We start from the raw sequence: 21,364 nt of genomic DNA, 5'->3' as shown, positions 1-21,364 counted from the left end.
CACCGCCGCACGCGGAACCGCCCCACCGGCCGCCACCGGCGCCCCCCGCTACCCTCGTGGTCCAGGAGCACTTTGTCCGGGCTGTCGTCGGCCGCGTAGGCGCCGCGCGCGTCCGGGGGCTCCTCGGCGGGCGGCACGTCGAGGAAGAGCGAGAGCCCGGCCATGGCGCCCGCGCGGGGACGAGGACACCCGTCCAGGAGGCTGCAGGGACAGGGGATGACAGCACAAGCTGGGTGATGCAAGGATGAGGGGACACAGGGGGTCACACAGGGATGGCGGGACACAGGGATACGGGATCATTGGTCACCAGGGAACCACGGACACACATACAGACGGCTGCAGGGACAGAGGATGGCAGCACAGGCAGAGTAATGCAAGGATGAGGGGACGCAGGAACATTGGTCACCAGGGAACCGCTCCCCAGGGAACCGCGGACACAAACATGGGGACCTGTCCGGGCCCTGCGGCACCGGGAGGGCAAGCGGCCCTTCCCAGCGCTCCGAGCCAAGGAGGGCGCTCGCAGCCAGGACGCCCGGTCCCTCGTGTCCCGCTGCTGCCCGCGGGACACTCACACAGCAGGTGCTGCCCGTGCAGGTGGACGGGCCCCGCGCCGCTCCGCGGGACGAAAGTGACGGGCGGCACGAGCTCCAGACCGCCCAGGCTGACCTGCACGGGGAGGCAGCGGTGGGTGGCGGGTCCCAGCGCTGTCCCCGTGGCGCTCTTACCGGCTCGTCGCCGGCCTCCACACTCAGGGCCACCTGCAGAGCAGGGGAGCCCGTGGCCACAGATGCGGGGGACGCGGGGCCGACGCCTCCCTTACTGTCTTCAGCAGGATCAGGTGCTCCAAGAAGTTGGGGTCCTCTTCCAGCACGCAGCGCCCGGCGCTGGAGCTGAGCTCGCAGCCTGCAGAAATGCAGCGTCAGCCCCATCCTTACCGGGGGCCACCATCCCCCTGCGCCATCCCCAGGGGACAAAGAGACCCTCAGGGGGTGCAACAGGACCCTGAGGGACCAGCACCAGAGCCTCACCCCACGGCACCGCCACGGGCCGCTCCGCTGAGAGGGTCCCGCAGGAGAGGAGGTGGCAGCTCCCCAAGGCTGCTCCATAGCCTACAGCTGAAGAGGAGGAGGAAGGTGCAAGGAGAGGATGAAGAGCCCCTACAAAACCCAAAACAAGTGCTCCGGCGCCTGCCGCGCTTAAGGGAAAAGCCCCCGGGGGAATTGGGAATTGAGTCACCCTCCCGCCCCGGGGGCTCCAACCTGGGCGGCGCTCCCTGAAACCACCCGGCTCCGCAGCAAGCGCGCCCTGTGCTGGGACACGGGACGGAGCGCAAAAGCACCAAGGCACAAAGGTGCAAAAATGTTGTTATAAAAAAAGTTTAAAAAAAAATAGCAAAAAAACGTTTTTGCATTTAAAAATATAGATCTATTAAAAGCATTATTTAGGTTAATGGTGTAAATTAGCAGCAATAATCCAGACCCTCCCCTTGCAGCCCCTAGGTCTATGTGGGGGCGGGGCTAGGACCCCCCATGAGGCGTGGCCAATGCGGACCACGCCCACAGGAGGCGTGGTCAGAGAATCACCGCCTCGAGCGTTTTGCTCCGCCTCAAAGAGGCGTGGCCTAAGAAAACCCTACCCCCTTTTGCCCCGCCTTAGTGGGCGGGTTCCCTAGTTCCCCGCCCAAAATAGGCGTGGTCATTAAACCCCGCCCCCTAGTTTTTTTGCTCCGCCCAAAGTGGCGTGACCAGATATGTCCCGCCCCTCGGTATTTGCCCCGCCTCCGGTGGGCGTGTTCAACGAGGGTCCGCCCAAGTGGGCGGGGCCAGGGAGAACCCGCATCTTTCCCTCTGGCTCCGCCCGCTGCCGTGTCGTTTTCCCGTGGTGCCGCGCGGCGCGCGGGCCGCGCTGGCCGGAAGGGGCGGGGCGCGGTGGCGGCGGCAGGAGGAGGAGGAGGCGCCGCCGCCATCATGTCGGGCCGCTGCTGCCCGGGCCAGACGCCGAGCCGCGACATCCCGGGCCCCGGCAAGCGGCTGGCGCTGCCCGACGGCGCCCCGCTGCCGCCCGGCGCCTACAGCACCACGCCCGGCGGCACCGTCTTCGGGACCACGCCGGGCGGTAGGGCCCGGGGCGGGGCGGGGGGGCGAGGGAGGCCCCGGCGGGGCCCGTTTGGAGCGAGGGCCGGTTGGGCCTCCCCTCGCAGGGGGCGGTTGGGGGGGAAGGGGCTGTAGAGGGGTCCTTTGCCCTCAAATCGGGGGGTCCTTGCGGGTGGGTATCGGGTCCCTTGTGCCCCGGGGGGGCACGGCCGCCGTTGGGGGGGGTGTTCACGGGCTCTGGTTCTGCTGGGGCAGGTTGGGGGGCTCTTTGTTAACGGGGGGCTGTGGAGGGGGCTCCTGCCCCCCGAGGGCCCCTCAGGGGCCTCTCCTCCCCCTCGGGAGGCCCCCGGCCCCAGCCGGCCCCTGGGAAGAGGCTCCCCTTGGGACGGTGGTCCTGGCCGGATGGTTCCCGTGTTGGGATCCGGCACCCCCTGCCCGTTCCCAGCCCCGCGGCGGAGCCAGGGGGTGTCCGCGGGTTCTCCGCGCGGAGCAGCGTCCCCCCTGCCCTGGGTTACTGATTAATTCCCTGCTGGTGTTTCCCTCCTGGTTAAGTAAACGCTGCTGCCCTTGGGGGTTGTCCCAGCGCTCCGGAGCGCGGTGCCCGTCTCAGCAGCAGGGCACAGCGTGTGCAACGAGAGCCCCTTTCCCTCCCGCATCGCTGCGAGTCACCCCGAGCGGCCCCCGGCTTTGGGGGAGCCCCGGGGTCCCATCTGCAGCACAGTGAACCCCCTCTGGAGAACAGCGCCTTCAAAACCCTGGGCCGAGAGCAACGGAGGTACCGGGGTGGCAAAACCCCGTGTTCATCTCCATGCCACCCAATGCAGCCGAGCCCTGCTGAGCAGGGCTTGGAGGGCCCCTTTTTTCCACCCATTTAAGACTTGTTTCCCTGCTGTGTAAAAGAGCAGCGGGAACAGCAGGGATTAACGGAGCAGCCTGTGCTGGTAGCCGTGCTGAAGGAAGGGGCTCTGCTCTTGCCCAGACCCCGGGTTGTCCCAGCCCACAGTGTTTTTGTGGGCTAAACTCCGAAAGGGAAGTCAACACTGCTGACTCGCTTGGAGTTTCTTGGGTTTGTGCAAGAAAAGCTTACAAAGGGAACCGAAATTAGTGTTATTTTGCCATTTTTCCCCTCTCTGAAAGCAGCGACTGGCTGCAGTGCTGGAGTAGCCCTTGCAACTATGTCATGAAAGGGGTGTTAGAATTAATGCTCCTCAGCTGCGTCCTCTGAAGTGACAGGCTGCAAGTTGAACACTTGCCCTGCGTAGTAATAAGGGATTTCCAGGATTATCATCTGTTTGTGTTGAGGTGGTTAATGAGTGTCCAGAGCAGACATGCGGGTTGTGTTTGCTGTGAGGGCGTGCAACACTCGGAGCTCTTGTGACCGCTTGCTGCATCCAGCCCCTCCTCATCCTCTTTGAGGACAATTCCCTCTCCTAACACCCAACCTGCGGGCCCTGTCTGCAGGCCAGGTGTGAAATTTCCACGGATTCCCGGAATTGACCCTCCCAATTTACCAGCATTTGAGTTTTAAACAATACTGGGCTTAAGTTTGAAGCACATCTACTGTTTACTTTCTCTCACTGGGAGAACTGGTGTTGGGAAAATCCACTTATGGACCAGAGGGGATCCGAGTTGATAAGGGCTGATACTAGAATGTAATTTCTCAGCTTGACTGCTGAGTTCCTGGAAGGAAGTGGCCTTAATACCTGCTTTTAATCTATTCAAGGCTTTTGATTGAGAAACACTTCACAGCTATGGCAGGCAGGGTTAAACCTATCTAGCATCCATGCCCTTTCAGCAGGCATATGGATCTTTGCTTTTCCAGTCATCATATGCCTGTGGATCAGCCTTTTTTCCCGCTCTATTTGTGGTCCAAAAGCCAGGTTCTTCCTCGCAAGGCTTCTCCTGCTCAGCCCCGAGGTGAAGCTCTTCACACAAGCTGCTTCTGAGTCGCTACATGCATTGAAGGGACGTCCAAAAAATGGGGTTTGTGAGAGGGATCCTCCCGAGGGAAGCAAACAAACAGGAATGTGCAGCGATGCTCTGCAAAAAGGAGTCACGTTTTCTTTATTTCAGCCTCTTCCCAGACTTTTCTGGGGTCTGTCCCTTTGGAGGGAGCGACGGGATGAGGAAAATGCCCCGATCCCTCCACACGGGAGGCACTTGCAGCAGCCTGCAGGAAGGAAAAACATCCAAAGAAGCCAAGAGGAGCGCGCGAGAGGCGCTCCGTGACCTTTAAGCATAAAGAGCCCGTTCCCAATAACGCTCCGTTCCTGTTTGTCTGGGCACGCTGCCCATTTGCCACGGGCGCACGCGCCCATTGTCCTTCCCAAAGTGAATTCCACAAGAATTCTGCTCGGAGCTCGGCCAGCTCCGTCCGTCGCAAACCCGAGCGCGGGGGAGAGCTGCTGGATGAGGGATTGGGAAGGGGCCCTTTCCCTTGGCGCGGGGGGAAGGCTCTTTGCCCGTTCCCAAATGTTCTCCCGATACTCGGAATGGGAGCCGCTGTTCTAGGAAGCGCCGCCCTCCCCTTTGTGAACCAGCCAGCAACTTAACGCTTAACGGGCTGGGGCTGCTCCTTGGGAGCTGCTGAATTGGATTATTCCCCCTTTGGATCCGGAAGAGCGGCCAAATCCAAAACCTGGTCCTGAAAAATTGAGTGTTTTCCACTTGCTGGCAGAACTACCTAGTTCCATTCATTTTCTAGCTGTGCTTTAAAACAAAGGTGAGGTTTTATTCTGCATGTGTGTATCCCTATAGCTAAAACTCAAGAGTATAAGTTGGTTTTTTTTCCCATTTCAACTGGGCTGGGAATAGACCAGTAAAGGTCCCATCCAGAAAGGGAAGCTGCAGCCTTACCCTTGATGTGGCAGGAAAAAAAACTCCTATTTTTCAGTGCTTTCTGGGTTAAAGTTGTGGTCTAAATGGAGGGTTCTCATTTTTGTGGCTTTGGGCTCTTCCAGCACCAATTCCTATGTAAGAAACAAGCTGTTCAGCCTGGTAGTATTCCTAGAAATCCGTGCACGGAGCCTCAGCTCCGTTGCTTCCTCTGAGGCTTGTTCTAATCCACTGGAGTTGTTTTGCTCCTCTTCAGCAGGAAAGGGAGGATGTGGTCTGGATTCAGCATTAAAACAGATGAGCATTAAGGGCAGTCTGAATTAAAGCTTTTTTGGAAGGTTAATCTGAGCTGCGCTGTCAGCACGTGGTGTGTGAATGCTGAGTGTGGCAAAGATGCCCTATTTCTATCCTATTTCTAGATACATTTGCTTATATCTGCATATAACTTCCTGACAACTCAGAAAAGCTTATTATTATTTAAAAACAGAAGCTGGATTTAATTTCACTCTTGCTATGACCTCATGTTAGACCAAAAGGGTCCTGTTGGGTGCAGCACTGGAATAGATATTGGAGCCCTGTTCATTCCACACTGGTAGCAAAACTTTTTATTTGGGTGGCTGCCTCTTGTGCCTTGTTTTTTTGCAGCTCGAAACAGTGCTGGTAGTATCAGACCTTCTTCTGGGGTTGCTTGAAACGAGCAGCGAGTGCTTCTTGCTGTTCCATGTGTGTTTTGGATCCCCAGATTTATTCCCTGGAGTGTAGACCACACTGGAAGGACCGTTTCCTTGAAGGAAATGTTGTCCCTCTTGTGTTTAATGCATGAAAACTCGCTCTGATATCGAGGTGGTTAAGGGTACGGCGTTGTTCCGAGCACTGAGTGTCGGCTTCTTTCCCTAGGTACCAGGATTATTTATGATCGTAAGTTCCTGATGGAGTGCCGCAATTCTCCCGTTGCCAAAACGCCGCCTTCCGACCTTCCGGACATTCCAGGTGTCACCAGCCCAAGCGTGGAGGAGTCCAAGACCGAAAACAACCATGTCCAGAACTATGAGGAGAAAGAGAACATGGGTGAGTGCAGAAGTTTACACCAGGGATGGAGCCAGATGCAGACAGTCTCCATACTGGGGCAAAAAACCTCATTGCTGTCATTGCTGTTTAAGTTGAGTTTGGTTCTTATGTTGTATTATCACTTTACTCATTTGCTTTCCAGTTGGGAAATGGTTGATAGTGCTTTAAGGGAATAGCTGTTGCTGTTCCTGCCTGTGGTGTTTCACGGTTCCAGTTTCTTAATTGATTGGGTTTGATCAATTGATGGGACTCATTCCAGGCCTTTTTTCAGACACCAGTCTGAGAAGATCTCAAGTTGCTATGAGATTACCTTTTGAAGCAGGATAAAATATCTATAAGAAGTGATCCCCTTCCTAAGTCTAAAAGTAGTCTGCGTACTCATTGACTTATTAACTCGTTTTCTAAGCAAAAACTTCCCAGGATCAGGACTGCTTGGTGGGTTTTGTTACACGGCAATGAGCTTCAGCAGCTCGGGTGGCTTGGAGCTGCAGTGCTGTTGCACTGCAGTGTGCAAGGCAGTATTTAATGTGGCACTTGGACTCACCCGTGGTTTTCCATCCTTCCCAACAGCCGAGGAAGAGCAGTTTGACATGGACATCTAAAGCACGTGCCCAGCAAGCGCTCCACTGTTGAAGAACGGGACCTTGTCCTGAGGATTCCCACCAGCAGGGCTTCCACAAGCCCAAGCTTTGAGTGCCTTCCTGCTTCCCGGGAAGGGCAAATCATTCACTTCTGAGAAGAGTGTGTCCTGTTACACAGACTGAACCTCAGCCTCTCTGCGTGGCTGCAAACACATGAGCGCAGCCCCTGCTGGCGATGGGCCGCGGGGTGCAGGAGGAGACTTTCTCAGATCGTTTTTTTTTGTTTCGGGTTTTATGCTTTTGTTAATCATTGTATTACTGTAAAAGTTGCAGAAATGCAAATAGGGGAGGAATAAAAATGACTTGGTGTCTCCTGATATGGGGTTTAATGCAATAAACTGGGCTTTTATCCTTCATTCCAACAGGACTGCTGCTAATCTGAGGCCTTGGAAATCTGCTTCCAGACACAGTAACTGATACTGAGGTGCTTCCAGCTGCTGCTTTTGCTGAGTTGTCACGGGTGTCCCCAAGCTCCCATTGCATTCCCTGTCACCTGAAGGGGAGCAGAACTGCAGGTGAAAGGTGATTAGGAGTCCCCTGTGGAGGGTCCCCTGCTCGGAGCTGCCTTCTGGGAGCTCCTGCAGTCCCTGCTTGGGAGGCAGCTGAGCCTTCAGCTTCTGTGCAGCCTCTCCTGCCTTTCCAGCATGGAAAGCAGGAGCAAACTCTTGCAGCAGGGAAGCAAGAAACCCCCAACTGTCCCGTTTTGTTCTGCTTTTCATCCACACTAAACTTTTTGCTCATCTTAATCTTTGCCTTCCTCCAGAAAGAGGAAAACTAACTTTAAAGACTTGTAATCACCCCAAAGGAGGTCCAGGTTTCTAAGGGAGAAGGGTTTTAACTGGGGGTGTTGGGGGTAGTTGCCTGTTTAAGGAAGCTGCACCCAAGCACAGCTCTACCATTGAGCTCAATGTAGCTCCTACGTGCGGGTCCAGGCCTGGGCTGTTTAACGAACGTGTATTCGGAAGCAGTCTGTAACTGGGTTAGTGTTTTAGCAGTTCAAAGGAGCAGGCCCATTAGGACACAGCCTGAACCTTTGATTTCCCCCGAGCGTCTGCTCAAATCGCTGCTGATAATACTTAAAGATCTGCTAATTAACTTCAATTGCTGCATTATGGTCTGCAAGCCTTTAACAAGGAGCAACAAAAGCAACAAAGGCAAAGCAAATGATGTGGGTAAACTCGCGCTTTTAAGGTGAGGTTAAGCGTTTCTCTGAAGCCTTAATGGGAGCAGATTCCGCCTTGCTGCTGTCAAGTGCCGTTTTATCAGTGTTTTGCAACTCAAAATCGCACTTGCCTTGTTGTGTGCGTTTAGTGAGAAGCTGCCGCACTGCTAGAATGTGTTTTGCAGCTGGGGCTGGCTCTTCTTCCCGGCTAAATCAGTATTTTCAGGTCAAATGATGCTCCTGAGCTTTACTAGCTCAGCACCTGAGAGCCCTGTACAGCAGTAATGAGGTTCCTAAGTTCTCATAGATCTCCCCAGCCCTTTCCCACTGATTCCAGAGGATCCAGGCACCCTGTGGAAGCTTCTTGCTTTATTACTAGAGAGGGGAGGGTGAAAACTGAAGTCTTTAGGAAAAATTACCGTGTTAAGTTCGCTTGCTGAAGGGGATTACTTTAAAGGACAAATTAGAGGGTTGTGGGTTGTTTTGGTTGTGTTTTGGGCTATAATTAAGAATATTCCCTCTGTGTTAGGGAATGGGAAGTTAAGGAAACTGAAGCTTCCTTTTCCCGTAGCAAAATCCCTTTGACTTACCCAAATGCTCTTGTAGCTAATGCCCGAGCATGACTTTAAAACAAAGGGTTTTGCCTTTGCAACCAAGAGTTAGATTGGCATAACCCTTGGCACGCGGATACCCCTTTCCCAAGGGCACAAGAGGGGGGGTTCTTTGTCCCTCTCCTGCCCCAGTCTTCCCCAATGAAAACTCCATCCAAAGCAGATAAACTTCAGGCACTTTCTAGGTGTCTGGCACAGGTTGCTCCCCGGCAGGCCCTGCTGTGTTTGCTCTCTGCGGAGAGCTGCCCGCAAAACTCGAATTTCCCCTGGGATCGCCCGTGAGAGCCGGGGTGCTGGCGGGGAACGCTGGGCCGGGCTGGTTGCAACGCGGCCCTTCGATCCGGCGTGCAATCCCTGCCAGCCCGAGGCTCGCGCTCCGCTCTGTGCATCCATGGACAGGGATTCCGCGCTCCGCACACAAGACCCCATGGTTTTCTAGGCATCCCCTAGCGCAGAGGAGGTGCCGGCATCACGGAAAAGCCCTGGGATGGTGGTGCTGGGAACGGTACCACTGGGCTGTGCCACGTGCAGCAGCTTCCCTTGGGGAAAAAAACCGCTTATTCCGGACATGCTGATTTTGCTGCGCGTTTCAGCCCAAAGACAAGAACAGGGCAGGAACACCTGGACTATGGGGCTTTTTTGTGCAGGGATCAGCCGCCGAGGGTGCAACACTTGCCAATCCTCTCCTCTCGAAGCGCAGGCGAGCAGCGCCGGTGTTTGAAGTGCGTTTTGGCCCGTGACACCTCCGGGCCGGCACCGAGGGGCTTGGGGAGGTCCCCGCGTGGGTGGCCCCGGGTGGCTGAACGCGGGAGCGGGGCCGCTTGTCCCCTCCTTGTTGTGACAACGGGACACGCTGCGTGACACTTGTGGCCGCTGCGCCCTAATGCCGCACGTCCAGGCCCCGCATCGGAGCTCCCGCCGCATCCGTCCCCTCTTCGCGCTGTCCCCAAGTGCTGCTGCACCCCTGGAAGGGGGTCTCCTGGGTGCCAGCCCCCTGTTTTGGGGGCAAATCCCTGCTTTTTTGTGTGTATTGGGGGGGATGTCACCTGTTTGTCACCTTCCACCAAACGGTGGCATCTCCAGCCTCACCGCATCCGTCGTGGGAGGCGAAGCTGGGAAGCGCCGAGGAGGTCGGCAGCCCCAGCGTCACTTCTGTCACCTCCTTGCACGGGCAGAGCGGCGAGCGCCGCGTCCCGGGCGCGCAATGACCCGGCCGGGGCTTTAATCGGCCCCTTGTGCAAATACCCCCCTCGCGCCGCCGATAAGCGCCCGCCCGCGCGCCCCGCCGTCCTGCATCCGAAGCAAACCGCGCTTATCCGTGCTTATCCACGCCGCCGCTCTCCTTGGCTCGCTTCGCCCTTGCTGCCTGCACGCCTAGGGCTTGCTCCCAATCCCGATCCAACCAGGATGCTGCCAACCGGGATGCCAAAAGGGCCACAAGGCTCCGGAGCGGGTCCCCCCGTCACGAGCTCCAAGCGACGCTCCTGCTGCCCCCAGTGGGGCGAAAGCCCCGTGTCCCTCCCCGCCGAATCCTGCCGTGTGCCGGGGCCTCCGAGGGCACCGGTGTGGATTGGCCTCCGCGAAGGGCCGTTCCCAACGCGCGCTCTGCCTCTTTGATGTCTTCCCTAAAGCCTTTATTTCCCCATCCTCCTCTTCCAAAAGGAATGACCGTCCAGGTCATCCGTCTGCCCCGGCCTTCCCGACGATAAGTCGGGAGCTGCTCCGTTAGCGCGTGATGGAGGGGCAGAGACCCCCGAGACCCACCTCCCCGTCCCTAGCTGATGCAACCCCAGGGCTTAAAAGCGACCCGCTGTTTCGCAGGCGAACAGGCCCCCAAACAAAAAAATATCCCGGCTTTGATTTGGGAAGGAAGCCAGATGCCAGCGCCGGGGTTAACGGCTCCTGCAAATGACCCTCTAACGCGCGGGGCGCGAGGAGGAGCCGCCGGCGGCGCCCGGGGAGCCGCGCGCTGGGAACCAGACGCGCTTTGTTTATGCGCCGCCTCCGATGTGGATTGCGGATAATTGGGGCTGTGGGGATGTGGAGTGGGAAGCGGCGGCTGCTGGGCCGGGTGTGGGGGGCGGGAGGACGGAGCAGCCCCCGCGGCCACCTGGCTGTCCCCTGCGGCCACCCCGGAGCATCCCGGGTCACTTGGAGCACCCCGTGTCACTTGGTCACCTCCTTGGCCACCCCGGAGCATCCCGGGTCACTTGAAGCACCCTGTGTCACTCGGTCACCTCCCTGGCCACCCCGGAGCCTTTGCACCTCCTGGTCACCCTTCCAGCCACCCCAGAGCATCCCGAGTCACTTGGTCACCCCCCCGGGCCACCCAAGGTCCTTGTGCCACTTGGTCACCTCCCCGGCCACCCAGAGTATCCAGTGTCACTCCGTCACCCTCTCCAGCCACCCGGAGCATCCCGTGCCGCCTGGCGGTCCCCTCTCCCTCCCAGCACCTGCAGGGCTCCCGTCCTGCCCCTCTGCTCCCGCTGGCCACCCTGCTCCCATTCCTCCACCATCCCAATCCGCATGGAGAACGGGTGAGGGGAGCAGGGAGCGGAGTCCCTGGAGCTGCTCTCCCATATTCCCACTGAGGAAATCCAAGCGGGAGCTCAGGGATGCACCCATGTCCCAGCTACCCCAAAAGGGAGGGAATTGTGTCCTGGGGAGACGGGTGGGAAAAGGAGCTTAGTGGAAGTGGTGGAAATGGAGCAGAGCCCACGGAGCTTTTTGGAAACAGCAAGTTTATTGATGAGGTACAACCGTATCCCTCCGTGGGATCCCATCCAGCGAGTGGCCGGAGGGCTCCGAGCCAAGCTCTGCCTTCCCAGTGCTGCCTGTTTCCCAGCGGGATCGCGGCCATGTCCGAAAGGAAAAGCGCCGCCTCTCCGTGCCCAGCGAGAAGGACGGCGGCCCCAAACCTGGAGCTTCCCCTTGCTGCCCGTGACAGGGGCCGGTCCCCGTCCTCTTTGCACCAGAGACTCCTCTCTCCCTGCTCCCTTTGGAGCTATTGCTGGGAGGTGCTTCCCAGCTCCGCCGCTTAGTCCTCATGGATGTTCCTGGGGCAGATCCGTGGCCTTCCGGACGCTCCCAGGGTTGATCAGCGGCTGTTCAGATGCTCCGGGGACCAATCCATGGCCGTTCGGATGCTCCTGGGGCCGATCCGTGGCGGTTCGGACGCTCCCGGGGCCGCCCCGTGCCCGTTTCCCGGCGTTCCCAGCCCGGGAGGAGCCCGCTTCAGTTGCAGCCGCACTCCTCGATGACCATGTCCTCGTGGTGCCGCACGACGAGCTCGCCCTTCTCGTAGTAGAGCATGGAGAGGGGGCTCATGCGCACGGGCGAGCACGCGGGGCACGGCACGTGCCCCGGCTTGTAGAGCCGCAGCAAGCTCTGCGGGAAGAGATGCCCGTGAGCGGGGCCGCGACCCGGCGGCAGGGCGGGAACGCGGCGGGAAAGGCCCTTACCTGGATGTACGCATGGTTCGTGGGCTTGAAGGTCTCGTCCACGGGCGACGGGCACTGCCCCTCGCAGCGGTAGGCGTTGTATTTTTTGGGGTAGACGATCCAGCTGCCCCAGCCGGTCTGCTCGAAATCCACCAGCATGTCCACCCTGCGGCACAAGGAGCCGGCGGCCTCGGCGGCGGCCGGCGCGTCGCTCACTCTAATCCGCTGCTTTTCCTTCCTATTCCGGCGCCGGCGCCGGCCACCCGGCTCCGCGGAGCTGCCGTCGCGCAGCACGTGCTTGGAGGCCTCCGCGGAGCGCAGGAGGCTGCAGGCTCCCGGGAGCGACGGCTCCTTGGAGAAGACGAGCAGCAGGACGCGATCGGTGACATCCGCGGGCAGATCCAGCTCCCCGGCGCTCGGCCCCGGCGCGCTCGGCACCGCCGTGGCCGGGACGGCGCCCGGCTCCACTCCGTGCGGCACCGGGATGCTCTGGGCGCCGGGGGCCACCTCTTGGTGCAGCCACGCGCGGAGGACGCCGGTGACGTTGAACACATCCCAGGAAGCCTGGGTGAAGGAGGAGGTGCCGGCGAAGGTGCCCAGGAGGAGCCGGGCGCAGCTCCGGCTCTGCGCGCACGGCTCCCGCGGGCTGTGGTAGAGCTCCAGGGTGGCACGGCGGGAGCGCCAGGGCTCAGGCAGCCGCACGCGCAGCTCCGCCAGCTTCACGTCCCGCGCGCTCGTCAAGGAGCTCAGGTCGAAGGAGAGGGCCCAGCGGGAGCCGCGCCGGAGCGCCCCTGGAACGGGAGGCACCGTGAGGGATGTGCCGGGCGGAGTGCTGCCCCGTGCCCATCCCGCCGGCTTTGCTGTCCCTGCCCACTGGGATCCCTGTCCCCTTGGGTAACTTGCGGGGAAATCCAGGGAAAGCGGCCAGTGATCACCCCAGTCCCGGCTGGGAGCCGGGGGCAGCTGCTGGCTTTGGAGCTGGAGCTGAGCCCGGCGCTGGGACGCGGATGTCTGAGGACTGGGGAGCTTGGGACACCGCTGGGCTTAGAGACAGGGAGTGTGGCAGTGCCAATCCCGGATGGGAGCCTTGGGAACAGGGATGCTCACAGAGACAGGGATGTGTGGGGACACGGGAGCCCGGGAATGGTGCTGGTGCCGGGGCCAGGGATGCTCCAGGACAGGGATGTCCCGGACAGGGATGCCCAAGGACAGCATAGCCAGGGACAGGGATGTTCCGGGATAGGGATGCTTGGGGACAAGGGAGCCTGCGGAGGATGCCAGGGACACAGAAGCTCCAGGATGGGGATGCCTCGGGACAGGGAAAACTGGAGATACAGGAGACAGAGGCAGGGATGGACACGGGAGCCCGGTGCCGGTGCTGGGGACAGGGATGCTCCAAGACAGGGATGTCCCAGGACAGGGAAACCCGGGAATAGCAGAGCCAGGAGGCACGGATACCCAGGGACACGGGAACCTGGGGCAGCCCTGGTGCTGGGGACACGGGAGCCCGGTGCTGGGGACAGGGATGTTCCAGGATGGGGGTGCCCGGGGCCAGGGAAACCCGAGGACCGCGTAGCCGGGGCGGGGGATGCCCGGGGGAGCCGGGTGCCGGTACCGGGGATGCTCCGGGCCGGGGATGTCCCGGTACCGTCCCCGGGGCTCCTACGGGCTCCACTCACCGTGCGGGGCGATGCTGAGTGCGGAGGCGGCGGCGTCGGGGGCGCGCAGCGGGGGCGGCGGCGCGCGCAGCAGCTGCAGCATGAGCGGGGGACAGCGCGGCGGGGCGCGGGGCGGCGCGGGGCTCGGCGCGGGGCTCGGAGCGCGGGTCGGAGCGCGGGTCGGAGCGGGATTCGGAGCGGGGCTCGGAGCGCGGGTCGGAGCGCGGGTCGGAGCGGGGCTCGGAGCGGGACTCGGAGCGGGGCTCGGAGCGGGGCTCGGAGCGCGGGGCGGAGCGGGGCTCGCTGCGCGGGGCGGTGCGCGGGGCGCGCAGCCCGGGCGGAGCAGCGCGAGGGCGCAGAGCGCGAGCAGCGGGGCCCGCATGGCTGCAACGCGCCGCCCGCCGCCGCCCTATATGTGCCCGGCCCCCGAGCGCCGCCCCGGGCCCCCTCCCTGCCCTGCAGCGCTCCTTCCTCCTCTGCCTCCCTCCTTCCTCTTCTGCATCCCTCTTTCGTTCTACTTTGCACTCCTCCTTCCTTCTCCTCTGCACCCCTCCTTCCTCCTCCTCTCCCTTTCACTCCTCCTCTCCCTTTCATTCCTCCTCTGCATCCCTCCTTCTTCCTCTCCATCCCTCCCTCCTCCTCCTCTCCATCCCTCTTTCCTCCTCTGCATCCCTCCTTCCTCCTCTCCATCCCTTCTGCCCTTGCTCTCCGCTGCCATCTCGCTTCCTCAGATCTGCCTCCTTCCCTGCTTCTCTCCATCCTTTCTTCCCTCTCTTTACCCTCTCCAGCCCGTCCTGTTCCCGGCTCCCCCAGTACTCCCTCCTTCTCCCTATGCTCTCCTCCCTGTCCCTATTACCCTTATCCCTATTTCCATCCTTCTCTGCTTTACCTACTCTTCTTCTCTCCATCCCTCTCTCCCACTCCGTTCTCCCCACGCTCCCTCCTCTCCATCCTCCTCTCCTCCTTCCTTCCCATTCTCTGCTCCTGCCCGTTGTCCTCCTCCAACATGCTCTCTCCTCTCTTTCTCTCCCTGCCTCATTCCTCACCAGGCTCCTCCGGGCTTTCGTGCGGCCTCCCCGGGCCTCCGTGTGCAGCTGCCCCTCGGGGCTCTCCCGGTTTTCACCGAGCCCCGCTCCGCCCGTGAGGACGAGGTTGGAAGTTCGAATCCTACCCAGGGAAGATCTGCGCCCCCCCCTCTGCCCCCCAACGGTTCCAGCTGTTTTGTAGCCAAAATCCGTGGCCCGGGGTGACACCGGAGGACGGAGACGGGCTCCGTCACCCCGCACCCTTTCCAGGGGTATCCGTCCCTGTTGCCCTGCCCTCCACACGTGGCCCAGTGTGGCAACCCGCCACGTCCTTCCTTCCTTCCTCCGTCACCCGCGGAGCCCACGCAGACGGCGACGGCGGCACCCGGACACCGCGGCCATGGGTGGGTGCCGGGAAGGGGCCACCGCAAGCGGGAAATTGCACCCGGGGGGTGTCCTCAGCCCCCGGCCACCGCGGGGACCTTATAAAGGAGGCGGGTCACACGGGGGGGGACACGGCAGGCAAGCCCGGGGTGCCATGGCAGGTCCACCCCCTCCTTGCGCCACCCTCCTCGTCTTCACCCTCCTCTTCCTCTGCACAGAGGCCGAAGGCTTCGCTGCCCTGCAGACCAAGGTCTTTAAGTACCGGTAAGCAGCGACCCGGGGTTGTGGGGGGGCTGACGGGCACCGCGCAGGGCATCTCCATGTGTCCCCGCCTTGGTAGGATCTGGGACATGGACCAGAAGCTGCTCTACCTGCGCAACGACCAGCTGGTGGCCGGGCACCTGCAAGGTGCCAACGCGGCCCTGGAAGGTGAGGGGGGTGGCACGGGGTGGTGGCGCTGTCACCGTGTCCCTGGTGGGTCACCGTGTCCCCCCCCCGGCTCGCAGAGAAGGTTTTCTGGGTGCCCAACCGCTCCTTTGCCCAAGCGCGGCAGCCCGTCATCCTGGGCATCCAGAACGGCACGCGGTGCCTGGCGAGCCCCGCCGCCCCCCGGCCCACGCTGCGCCTCGAGGTACCGCACGGGACGGGGACACGCGGAACGCGGGGCGTCCTGGGGACAGGGCGTCACGGGGAGGGCACACAGGGCACGTGGGGTGTGGAGGGGATGGCGTGTGGGGGGTACGGGGCACTGGGCGATGGCACCTCATGGGGACAGGATACGTGGGACTTTGGGCATCGTGGGGACGGGATCTCATGGGGGTGGTACAAGGGGCGTCACAAGGATGGGACATCGTGGGGACACGGGCAGCATGGGGACACGGTGTCATGGGGACAAGACACATGGGGTGCAGGACATTGCGGGCACAGGGCACCTGGGCATCGCTGGGACTGGGGACAGGACATTGCGGAAATGGAGCACACGGGCGTCACAGGGATGTGACAAGCGGGCACAGCGGGGACAGGGCACACGGGCCAACGTGGGCACAGGCTGCACGGGGGCCGTGGGGACAAGCTCCATGCTGGGCGGGCACCACGGGCACGGAGCAAGAAGCCATTCCCGGCCGGCACGGCACGGGGGCGACACGAGACCCCCGGTGCCACCACCGCGCCGCCCCACACGCAGGACACGGACATCCGGGCGCTGCCGCGCGCCGGCGACGCCTCGGCGCCCTTCACCTTCTTCCGCTCCTACAAGGACGGCATGTGGCGCTTCGAGTCAGCCGCCAACCCCGGCTGGTTCCTGTGCACGTCGGCGCGGGCGCACGAGCCGCTGGGGCTGGCGCGGGGCCCCGACGCCACCCGCGTCCTCGACTTCTACTTCCAGCTCTGCTGAGCCAATAAAGCCGCCCCGCCGCTACCCGAACGCCTGGGCCCCGTCGGCGGCTCTGTCTCTCTTTCCTCGCCGGGGCGGTGGCGTCAGCGCGGCGGGATGCCCGCTCTTGCGCCAGCCGCGCTCGGGGACGTCCCCGGCGGGGGGTGACGCAGGCGGCGGGGCGGCCGCCGCGCGCCGTGGGGATGTCCCGGCACGGCCTATTCCCGGACGCGGAGGCCGGCGCGCCCCGACGTGTCGCTGCGGGATGGGGATGTGCAGGGGACACCGAGGGCATGGGGAATATGGGGTGCAGGGATAGCACGGGGATAGGGGCATCATGGGGACAGCGCACGCTGGCGGCACAGAGAAACGGCACGGAGGTGTCACCAGGATGGGGCACCCGGCCACGGGACATCACGGGGAATGGGGCACGGGGATGACGCAGGGACAGGGCACATGGGTGTCACTGGGACACCGGGACGCCACGGGGAGGGGCAAGGGGACAGCCATGGGGCCGTGGTGCGAGCAGGTTCACGGGGCCGGGCCCCGGTGTTTCCCAACGCCGCGGCCCGGCCCGCGCATCCTTCCGGCGCCGCCGGCCGTGCCCTCCCTCCGCCCGGTCCCTATAAGAGACGCCGCCGCGCCGGGCGGCCCGCGGGACGGCACAGCCCACGCTGGCACTCCGGAAGCCGCCAGGTCCGCAGGTATCGCTCCCGGTACCAGGGCAAGGAAGGAGGGAGGAGGGGCAACCCGGAGCGTTCACTCTGAAGCCTACTGACAGCAGGCAGCCGCCGGTTTCGCCTCTCTCCCGCGCAGGCTCAGCCATGTCCTGGGCACCCAGAGAGCAGAGGTGAGTCCTGGCGCGGGTGGCAGCGGCTGGGCTCACCCTGGAGCAGCACCCGTCCCTTCTCATCCCTCCGCTTCCCCTTTCCCGCAGCTCCGCCGCGCGCTGGTCCAGGCTGGGCAGGTGCCAGGCGAGGTGGGGACGGGGCACCCAGATGGGCGCAGGGTGCCCGGTCCGCACCCCGGTGCCCGTGCCCCCCGAGGCTGCCGGCACGGGATGGAGGGACGCCGGGCGCTGGGGACGGTGGCAGCCCCGCCGGCCGGCGCTGGGCATCACGGTGGCCGCCGGCCACCCCGAGGTGTCCGTGGTGGACCCCGACATGGAGGCGCTCTTCGACGAGTTCCTGGGCAAAGGTGGTGTCCCCACGTGCCCCTGGGCTCGTCCCCAAGGGCTCCCTGTCCCCGTGGGCCCTGTCCCTGCGCCTGAGCACGTGGTGTCCTGGTGTTCTGTGATGTCCACATCCCTCTCCCTGCGATGGCCTCGTCACCACGCTGCTCACATCCCTGTCCCCACGATGTGCTGCCTATGGTCACATCCCCATGGTGCCATCATACCCGGCCCCATGGACATGCCTCCACACTGCCCATGTCCCCACGTGTCTGTCCCCATGAAGCCCGTGTCCCCACCTCATTACTCATGACCCTGTCCCCATGAAGCCCCCACAGTGCCCATCTGCCCTAGGATGCCCATGTCCCGAGCCTGTGGCTCACATCCCTGTCCCCATGACACCCTTGTCCCTACGTGTCCTGCCTCTACGATGCCCACGTCCCTGTCCCCAGGATGCCCAGATCCCCACCACATTGCTCACGTGCCCGTCCCTGAGGAGCCCCTGTGCCCCCGGGTGTCCTCATGAAGCCCTTGTGCCCTGTCCCCACGTGTCCGGTCCCCATGAACCCCCCGTGACGCCCACCTGCCCCAGGATGCCCGCGTCTTCTCCCCACACCCATGTCCCCTCCCCATGCTTGTGTCCCCTTCTTCAGGACAGCCGTGTCCCCTGCCCCTGCTCACGTCCCCGCGCCCTGTCCCCGCTCTCCCTCGCAGAAGGCTTTGGGGTCACGGCCCCCGAGGTGGGCACGGCGGGACGGCAGCCGCGGCAGCCCTACCACTACCGTGTGCGCGACACGGACCAGAAGGTGCTGTGCCTGGAGCAGGGGCGCCTGGTGGCCACCAGCCTGCAGGGCGCCAACGCCGCCCGGGAAGGTACGTGCGGGACACGGGGGCCCTTGGGTGTCCCCGCGCCCGCCCTGACGCCCGGCTCCGCGCAGAGCTCATCAGCGTGGTCCCCAACCGGCACCTGGAGCGGAGCCGCTATCCCCTCATCGTGGGTATCCGTGGGGGCAGCCGGGCGCTCTCCTGCGGCACCGGTCCCCAGCCCCAGCTGCAGATAGAGGTGAGTGTCCCACGGGCCACCCCCGGGCTGGGGACACGCCCAGGTGGCCCCTCGAGATGGAGGGAGCTCGGGGTGATGGTAGCTCAAGGTGGAAGAGCCACCCCAAGGTGATGGTGTCCAGGGTGGGGGGCACACAAAGCGGGCCAAGGTGCAGGGTGCCCCAAGGTGGGGATGTCCCCAAAGTGGGGCCTGCTGAGGCGGGGACACCCGCAGTGGAGGTGTTCAAGGGTGGAAGAGCCTCAAGGTAGAACACCCCAAGGTGGAGGGCACCCAAGGGCGGGTAAGCCAAGGTTGGGACATCCTGAGGTGGGGCAGCACAAGGCGGTGACATCCAAGGGGTGGAGGGAGCCGGAAAACGGGTCATCCCAGGGTGGAGGGCACCCCACGGTTGGGTAACCCAAGGGGAGGCGACACAAGGTGTAGGACGCCCTTAGGTGGTGGCTTCTCGGTGTCCCAATGGTCCCCCAATATGGGGAGCTACCCCCAGGGTGATGCCACCATCAGCTAGGGGCACCCCAAGGCCCCTGTCACCCTAAGGTGGTGTCACCCAAGGCCACATCACCTCAAGGTGGTGTCACCCAAGGCCACACCACTCAAAGCCAGCATCGCCTTGACGTGGTGGACCACACCACATCAGAGCAGTGGCCACCCATGGCCACGTCCTCCCAAGCCAGCGTCCCCCAAGGCCACTGTCACCCCAAGGCGGTGTCACCCAAGGCCACGTCCCCCCAGGGCACTGTCCCGCGGGTCCCCCGCGCCGGGGGCCGGCGGTGACGGGCGGGCGCCGGCAGGACGTGCCGCTGCTCGAGCTGTTCTCGTGGGCGGCGGGCGCCGAGCGCTTCACCTTCTACAAGAGCTACAGCGGCTCCACGCACTCCTTCGAGGCGGCCGCCTTCCCGGGGCACTTCCTGAGCACGGCGCCGCGGGCCGGCGAGGCGCTGGCGCTCACGGCGCGGCCCGGCCACGCCGGCGCCATCACCACCTTCTACCTGGAGCGCGAGCAGGCGCCGAGCCCCGTCCCCGCTCTGCAATAAACGGCTCCGCCGCCGCCGGCTCCGCGTGGCTCGGGGAGGGGGATGAGCCCCGCCGTGGGGCATGAGTGGGTCCCCGTGGGGCAGGATCGAGCCCTCGGGGGGCAGGATGAGGTCCCGTGGGGCAGGATCGAGCCCTTGGGGGGCAGGATCAGGCCCCGTGGGGCAGGATCAAGCCCTCGTGGGGCAGCACGAGGTCCCAGGGAGCAGGATGAGGACCTGTGGGGCAGGATCCAGCCCTTGGGGGGTAGGATTGAGCCCTCGGGGGGGCAGGATGAGGTCCCGTGGGGCAGGATCGAGCCCTCGTGGGGCAGGATGAGGTCCCAGGGAGCAGGATCAGGCCCCAGGGAGCAGGATCGAGCCCTCATGGGGCAGGATCCAGCCCTCGTGGGGCAGCACGAGGCCCCAGGGAGCAGGATGAGGCCCCGTGGGGCAGGATCAAGCCCTCGTGGGGCAGTGCCAGGCCCCTATGGGCACAGGATCAGGTCCCCATAGGGCAGCATTGGGCCTCTGTGGAGCACAACTGGGTCCCTTTGGGACAGGATCAGGCCGCCATGGGGCACAATCAGATCCCTGTGGGGCAGAATCGGCCCCTGTGGGTCGGGATCGGTCTCCACAGGGCAGGACCAGACCTCATGGGTCAGGATGGGTCCCGTGGGTCGGGATTGGATCCCCAGGGGGCACGGTTGGCCCTTGTGGGTCAGGATCGGTCCCTATTGTGCCAGGATCGGTCCCTGGGGGTCGGGATCGGGACCTCGTGGGGCAGAATCCGCCCTTGGAGCATTGAGGGGTCCGGGATGCGGCGCCGGGAAGCGGGGTGGGGCCGCGAGGGGCGGGGCTTATGGGGAGGCGTGGTCAGAGGGCGTGGCCTCCCGCCCTCCCGCTCGGGGGCGGAACCCCGAAGAGGGCGGAGCCTGTAGGTTTCCGGAGGGCGCCGGGCGGGGGGCGTGGCCAGGAGGTGGCTCCGCCCCGCGGTGCGCCCCGAGAGAGCGGGTAAGGGGACAGAGGGGGACACCCCGAGCCCCTGGGGACCCGCGCGGTGTCCCCAGAGCCCCCATGTCCCCAGAGCCCCCGTGTCCCCCACGGCCCTGGGTGGCCCCGGCAGCTCGCGGGGCTCCAGAACCCTTGAGGGTCCCTCCTTTCCCTGCAGTGTCCCCCATGTCCCTTGAGGTCCCCCAGTATCTCTTGAGGGTCTCCTATAGCCCCGAGCGTCCCATATGGGGAGTCCCTTGTGGCTCTTGGGGTCCTCTATAACCCTTGGGAGGCTGCAGAGTTCTAGGGATGCCCCTCACAGACCTTGAGGTTCCCTCCTCTTGTGTCACCCCCGTCCGTGGCAGGTCGCCTGTGTCCCTTGGTGTCCCCCATAGCCCCGGAGGGTCCCCTCCACCAGCCCTGGGGCCCTTGGGGGTCACTTACAATCTCTGAGCCCCACTTTGGCCCTAGAGGCTCCCCCAGGGCCTCCCTGCCCTGTCCCGCGCTGTCCCCGTCGCCCCGCGCTGTCCGGGCCCCGGGCTCATCCCCCGTTGCCCCGCGCTCTGCCCCGTTCCCCGCTCTCCCCGCCGTGTCCCGCACCCCGTCGCGCTGTCCCCCGTTCCCCGCCGTTGTCCCCCGCTCCCTCCCCGCTCCCGCACGTTCCCCCGCGCTGTCCCCGCCTCTCTCCGCCGTCGCCCCGCGCTCTCCCGCCGTTGCCCGCCGTGGCCCCGCGCTGTGGCCGGGAGGCGGGCGCGCGGGGCGTTGCGCGGGGCGTTGCGCGGCGCTGCGGGGCGTTGCACGGGGCGTTGCGCGGGGCGTTGCGCGGGGCGTTGCGCGG

At 63.4% G+C, this 21,364-nt stretch overlaps 5 protein-coding genes across 5 annotated transcripts in view; 4 read left to right on the top strand and 1 right to left on the bottom strand.

The window, feature by feature from the left end:
* The first annotated feature begins 1,959 nt into the window (after nt 1-1,959).
* Nucleotides 1,960-6,917, top strand: EIF4EBP1 (eukaryotic translation initiation factor 4E binding protein 1). Its single transcript, XM_026043394.1, has 3 exons — nt 1,960-2,115; nt 5,826-5,996; nt 6,567-6,917. Exons 1-3 carry the CDS (start codon nt 1,968-1,970, stop codon nt 6,596-6,598), a joined length of 351 nt encoding a protein of 116 aa, XP_025899179.1. The 5' UTR covers nt 1,960-1,967; the 3' UTR covers nt 6,599-6,917.
* Nucleotides 6,918-11,401: 4,484 nt separating this feature from the next.
* Nucleotides 11,402-13,890, bottom strand: LOC112950158 (nodal homolog 2-A-like). Its single transcript, XM_026042640.1, has 3 exons — nt 13,530-13,890; nt 11,872-12,641; nt 11,402-11,797 (listed from the first exon to the last, which is right to left on the bottom strand). Exons 1-3 carry the CDS (start codon nt 13,888-13,890, stop codon nt 11,645-11,647), a joined length of 1,284 nt encoding a protein of 427 aa, XP_025898425.1. The 3' UTR covers nt 11,402-11,644.
* Nucleotides 13,891-15,071: 1,181 nt separating this feature from the next.
* LOC112950149 (interleukin-36 receptor antagonist protein-like) lies at nt 15,072-16,412 on the top strand. Its single transcript, XM_026042631.1, has 4 exons — nt 15,072-15,181; nt 15,258-15,346; nt 15,424-15,548; nt 16,101-16,412. The coding sequence occupies exons 1-4, from the start codon at nt 15,072-15,074 to the stop codon at nt 16,308-16,310; spliced, it is 534 nt and encodes a 177-aa protein (XP_025898416.1). The 3' UTR covers nt 16,311-16,412.
* An 875-nt stretch (nt 16,413-17,287) lies between these two features.
* On the top strand, nt 17,288-19,557 carry LOC112950143 (interleukin-36 receptor antagonist protein-like). Its single transcript, XM_026042618.1, has 4 exons — nt 17,288-17,486; nt 18,175-18,333; nt 18,399-18,523; nt 19,315-19,557. Exons 1-4 carry the CDS (start codon nt 17,288-17,290, stop codon nt 19,555-19,557), a joined length of 726 nt encoding a protein of 241 aa, XP_025898403.1.
* Nucleotides 19,558-20,108: 551 nt separating this feature from the next.
* LOC112950136 overlaps nt 20,109-21,364 on the top strand; it is a gene marked incomplete at its 3' end in the record, with an annotated part of 4,909 nt that continues 3,653 nt past the window's right edge. The window contains exon 1 of the mRNA XM_026042605.1: nt 20,109-20,153. Within this exon, the coding sequence (XP_025898390.1) occupies nt 20,109-20,153 (45 nt within the window). The remainder of the gene's footprint in view (nt 20,154-21,364) is intronic.

This window comes from Nothoprocta perdicaria, unplaced genomic scaffold, assembly GCF_003342845.1.
Source record: "Nothoprocta perdicaria isolate Ctin4 unplaced genomic scaffold, notPer1 scaffold_103, whole genome shotgun sequence".
NCBI lineage: Eukaryota > Metazoa > Chordata > Aves > Tinamiformes > Tinamidae > Nothoprocta > Nothoprocta perdicaria.
Note: the sequence above shows the minus strand (reverse complement) of the source record. Positions and strands in the feature narration are given on the sequence as shown.

Bases quoted from the DNA above. Each gene is read 5' to 3' on its own strand.
- EIF4EBP1 (XM_026043394.1), top strand. From the start codon at position 1,968: ATGTCGGGCCGCTGCTGCCCGGGCCAGACGCCGAGCCGCGACATCCCG. The intron at 2,116-5,825 runs GTAGGGCCCGGG...TTCTTTCCCTAG, and splicing joins CTTCGGGACCACGCCGGGCG to GTACCAGGATTATTTATGAT. The intron at 5,997-6,566 runs GTGAGTGCAGAA...CCTTCCCAACAG, and splicing joins TGAGGAGAAAGAGAACATGG to CCGAGGAAGAGCAGTTTGAC.
- LOC112950143 (XM_026042618.1), top strand. From the start codon at position 17,288: ATGGGCGCAGGGTGCCCGGTCCGCACCCCGGTGCCCGTGCCCCCCGAG. The intron at 17,487-18,174 runs GTGGTGTCCCCA...TCTCCCTCGCAG, and splicing joins CGACGAGTTCCTGGGCAAAG to AAGGCTTTGGGGTCACGGCC. The intron at 18,334-18,398 runs GTACGTGCGGGA...GGCTCCGCGCAG, and splicing joins CGCCAACGCCGCCCGGGAAG to AGCTCATCAGCGTGGTCCCC.
- LOC112950158 (XM_026042640.1), bottom strand. From the start codon at position 13,890: ATGCGGGCCCCGCTGCTCGCGCTCTGCGCCCTCGCGCTGCTCCGCCCG. The intron at 12,642-13,529 runs GTGAGTGGAGCC...CTCCCGTTCCAG, and splicing joins ACTCAGCATCGCCCCGCACG to GGGCGCTCCGGCGCGGCTCC. The intron at 11,798-11,871 runs GTAAGGGCCTTT...CTCTTCCCGCAG, and splicing joins CGAACCATGCGTACATCCAG to AGCTTGCTGCGGCTCTACAA.
- LOC112950149 (XM_026042631.1), top strand. From the start codon at position 15,072: ATGGCAGGTCCACCCCCTCCTTGCGCCACCCTCCTCGTCTTCACCCTC. The intron at 15,182-15,257 runs GTAAGCAGCGAC...CCGCCTTGGTAG, and splicing joins ACCAAGGTCTTTAAGTACCG to GATCTGGGACATGGACCAGA. The intron at 15,549-16,100 runs GTACCGCACGGG...CCCCACACGCAG, and splicing joins GGCCCACGCTGCGCCTCGAG to GACACGGACATCCGGGCGCT.